The sequence below is a fragment of the Trachurus japonicus genome, unplaced genomic scaffold (assembly GCF_045865225.1).
Source record: "Trachurus japonicus isolate A0001 unplaced genomic scaffold, Traja_1.0 AP031026.1".
Taxonomy (NCBI): domain Eukaryota; kingdom Metazoa; phylum Chordata; class Actinopteri; order Carangiformes; family Carangidae; genus Trachurus; species Trachurus japonicus.
The window spans coordinates 1916-6543 of NW_028221159.1; the positions used below are offsets into that span (position 1 = coordinate 1916).

Genomic DNA, 4628 nt, shown 5'->3' on the forward strand with positions numbered 1-4628 from the left:
TGTAATCACTGCGCTAATGTTATACAAACTAAGACATTTCTTGATTTTGCATTACAGAAAGAATATACTATCAACCACTTCATCAACTGTAAAACTACCTTTGTCATCTATAGGTTGGAATGTCCCACCTGCAAAGTGTTTTACATAGGCAGAACCAAAAGACGCCTCCAAGACAGATTGGCAGAACACAAGTATGCAATTCGCACTGGAAATGTTAATTATCCTATGGCCAAACACTACCTTGACTTCCATAACAGTAATCCTTCTACCTTGCAAGCATTTGGCATAGACCACATTCCATCTTCTATACGCAAAGGCAATAGACAAAGAAAACTGAATCAAAGGGAAGTGTTTTGGATCTATAAGTTGCAGGCTACAAAACATCCGGGCCTGAATGAGGACTTAGACTTCACTGTTTTCTTGTGAGTTTGTTATGTTCTCTAGTTTTTCTCTGGTTTCTGTCTGCTTATTATTGTATTGTATTTGTTTTATCTTATGCTGTTTGATTGTTTTGTTGTATCTTATTTGATATCTAATGTTTTCTCTTTGGTATCTGTTAGCATGTTTATTTTGTACATATCACTGATTGTTTTCCTTTATTCTTTCATTCAGCTTAGTTGAGGCCTGGGCCATGGATATGTCCCTTTAATGGGCTGATGACCACACCCACTCTGGGCTGTGGCAACCAGGTGGACACTTGTCATTGGACAAACACTTGTATAAAAGAACCATTGTTCCTGTCCCACTCCATTTGACTCCCTGATGAAGGCTAGACGCCGAAACGCGTCGGAGTTTTTAATTGTCATGTTGACCATGCCATAATTTAATAAAGGCATTTTATAGGTAAGAGAGTGCCTTGGAATTTTTCTTTTCTTTTGTTTTCTCACATCATTGATCCCTTTCCAAAGAGCACCTCTTTTTAAACAACGAGTCCACGAAGCGCTCCTTTGTTTGAAGATTTTTTGAACATAATACTGTATGTTGAGAAATCCACCAAGCGGTCTGAAGTAGTAGTAATATTGTTGTTTTCTCCTGCAGAGAAGAGGAAGGTCTTACAAGTGCTGAGAAGGTACTTCAGGACCTTGGTCTTGAACCATCGGTGGAGGATTGCATAGCCACTCAAAGAGTGTGTCAGATAGTGTCTACGCGGGCCGCACACCTGTGTGCAGCCACCCTGGTGGCAGTGCTGCGGCAGATCCGGGATAACAAAGCAGCGGAGAAGCTGCGTACTACAATTGGAGTTGATGGTTCTGTGTACAAGAATCATCCCGAGTAAGTTCTCCTGCAGTAACACAAATAATAATGCAAACAACAGCTGTGTGTGTGGGATTTCAAATTGTTGACTCAAATTGTTGAGTCTGTACTGTTCCTCCCTTTTCAGTGTCAACAAGGACAGTGTACCTGCTGTGCTTTGTTGCCCTGCTATTTTCCTTCATTGTGTTTCACCATGTATTTTCTACGTCTCCGACTGAGAGGAGATCACTTCAGGCCTCGTGAACCACTGTGCTTCGAATAGCCTTAAAATGACAAAAGAAAACTAAAAAACAAACCACCACACACTGATTGTAAAATGTGTCTTCTCTTTTCAGGTTTTCCCGGAGGCTCAACAAGATGGTACGTCGACTTGTGCCAGATTGTGATGTTCGTTTTCTGCTGTCACAGGATGGCAGTGGGAAGGGTTCGGCCATGGTGACGGCAGTCGCTTACCGTCTAGCTGCTCAACATGCAGAGCGTCAGAGCATCCTCGACACTTTGCGTTTGAGCCGTGAGCAGCTGTTAGAGGTGAAGAACAGAATAGGTGAGGAGATGGGACGAGGCCTGTCAAAACAAACCCACGAGCAGGCAGCCGTTAAGATGCTTCCTACATACGTCAGAGCGACTCCGGACGGAACAGGTAGGTTGAGGGGAAAATCTGATCTTTCACTCATGATTGGGTCAAGATTTTTTTTTTTTTCTACAACACATTGTGGGTGTGTTCAGAAACTTTCCTTATCGTCCTCACCAGAGCACGGTGACTTCTTGGCATTAGACCTTGGAGGCTCCAGCTTTCGAGTGTTGCTGGTGCAAGTGCGAAGTGGAAAGAAACATAATGTGGGCATGCATCAGAAGATCTACAGCATCCCACAGGAGATCATGCAGGGCACAGGAGAAGAGGTAAAACATGGTTTAAATGCTGTTGTATTTCACATATGATCACAACAACTGAAAAGAGGAAATTGTCCCGAAAAGTGTGACTGAGATACTGTGTTCAAACGAATGAGACAGATGGACAATCGGTCCATTCCCTAAATAAAATTGGGTTTTTTTGTTGATATTGATTATGAGAAATAAGACAGAAGCATAGTGCATCATCGCACAACATGTAGCAACAAGTTGTTCAGACCACAGGGTGCGAGTGTGGAGTGAGAAATATCCACAGTCTGTTCTTGTGATTTATTCTCAGAGGAGTCAGCAGCTCCTCCAGCAACACACCTCTATCTGACACGCAGACAGACGTGTGAGTAAGGCTGTCTTTACACTGCAGGCCTTGATGCCCAATTCCGATTTGTTGCCTATATCCGATTTTTTTTGACTGTCTATTTACATGTTCTGTAAATAGAAGTGACCCATGTCTATTACTGTATCTGCTTTTACACCTGCTTTGCCTAAGTGATCAACCCGCTGAAGAGGAAATAAGCTTGTGGACTTTTTTAAAGGCGGGAGATTTATTAGGTCACGTTATAATTTCATAATAATAGGTGTGTCTGGAGTTTATATCCAACACGTCACTGTTTACAGATTGAACATCTAGTTTGTCTTTACAAAATAAAGTTAGTGAAGTGGCTGCGTGGAGCGGACCTGTTGTCAGATGAGCAGCTGACAGTGACAAAGCCTCTTGTTTGTTTTTCCTCTCTTGATTTCTAATCGACTCGTTTTGAGTTTTTGCCGGTAATCAAATGTGAAATCTGGTGTTTCTCTCGCACGCTCTCTCTTTCACATGATATGATTATTCATTCCTGTATAACATTTGAACTGTGGCAGCTCATGAGGCAATGACAACAGCTGCCACCAGAACATGTGCGTAAATGATAGAAAGGCAGATGGTTGTTGTAGGCCCATCCAGGCTGTTTGAATGAATGCACCAAAATAACTGCATTACAGTACAAATTAAATTGTGATGTGTGCAAGACTGTTTCATATTAATTGTTTTTCCTTAAAGATTGTCTAATATTCTGCAACTTAATTTGGCTACATAACTATATTATTTATTTAATTCAATTTTATTTGTATAGTACCAAATTATAATATACATTAAAGCAGGAGTAAGCGATCCGGTGGTTTTGGCTAACTTCCTGTCAGCAGATGGAGTTAGCAGCCCCCGCCCTCGTCCCTACGTCACCACATTCACGCGCATCCCTTGGCTGCACACACAGAGAGGACCGCCCCTTTATGCCGTTCTCTCTCCTCATTGGATAAAGCTTGTAGGATACAAGGAAAGTTTTCTCCTGGGCTCAGAGCAGAGCAGAGTGACTGACAGACCCGTGTTTCAGACCAAACACTCTATAGAAGTGATTGCTGTTGGAAGATATAACGATTTAAGACTTATAGTAACACAAACATTCACCTTACTTCTGCTTTAACTACTATAAAGGGTAAGGCAAGACCTTACTTTATGTATTCTTATATTTCATTTGTTTTTTAAATATTATTTTTATTTTATTTTTCATATTATTTTAAATTATTTCAAATACAAAATAGTGATTCTTCTAATCACCACCACCGCTCCCCAATCCTAACTCTAACCAATTTACTCATGGTGCAAAATGTGTCACATAAGGAAATACAGACATTGTAGAAATCCCAACAACTGACGTTACTTGATAACAGTTATCAGTAGTGATGATCTTAGGGTCAGTGACAAATAAGGGTTGGCAAGATGAGCAATTCAGAAATATCTTTAAACATTGTTTTTAAAAGCATGCATCAGAGTTGTTAAAATGTACATTTTGTATTCATGTTGGTTTTATGTTATTAGAAATGACATTTGAACCATTTTTTAAAAACAAAAGACTGTATGCCCCTGACAATGTCCAATGGTGTAGCCACAAAGGAATGATATTTCATCCTAAGTGTACTACTAAAAAATATATACTTTCTTCTGAAAAAATTAAATAGATTTTTTTTTTATCAAGAAACATAGTGTTGCATTGCAAAAGTGAATTACATTTATTCCACACTTGAGTCCAGATTTATTTTCCTGTATAAAGTCAGATTTCTATGAAAAAATACCAGAACCAGTTGACCCCTAAAACAATCAGATTTCATGTAGACATACTGTATGTCTTAACAGCCACCTGGTAATTTGCAGGAGTAGGCCTCTAAAATGTCGCCCTCTTCACAAATCTCAATTCAATTAGTGGCCCACTAATGTTTTTTTTTTCACATGTCTGTTGTTTTATTCAGCTCTTCAACCATATTGTGGACTGCATCGCTGACTTCCTGGAGTACATGGGCATGAGAGGAGTGTCCTTACCTCTGGGATTTACCTTCTCTTTCCCCTGTCATCAAAGCAAACTGGATCAGGTAGTGTTATATTAAATGTAAGCTACCAATGACAAATATTTATTTCTTCTCAGTGATGGTAATAG

The 4628-nt window shown here is 39.9% G+C and overlaps 1 protein-coding gene across 1 annotated transcript; it reads left to right on the top strand.

Annotated features, from left to right (window-relative positions):
* Positions 1-1008: 1008 nt before the first annotated feature.
* LOC146959812 (hexokinase-2-like) lies at positions 1009-4578 on the top strand (the record flags this gene model as incomplete). The annotated part of the gene is made up of 4 exons (XM_085772880.1): positions 1009-1272; positions 1590-1894; positions 2006-2154; positions 4444-4578. Coding segments are annotated over 4 exons (853 nt in total), but the record flags the coding sequence as incomplete, so codon positions are not given.
* Positions 4579-4628: the final 50 nt, after the last annotated feature.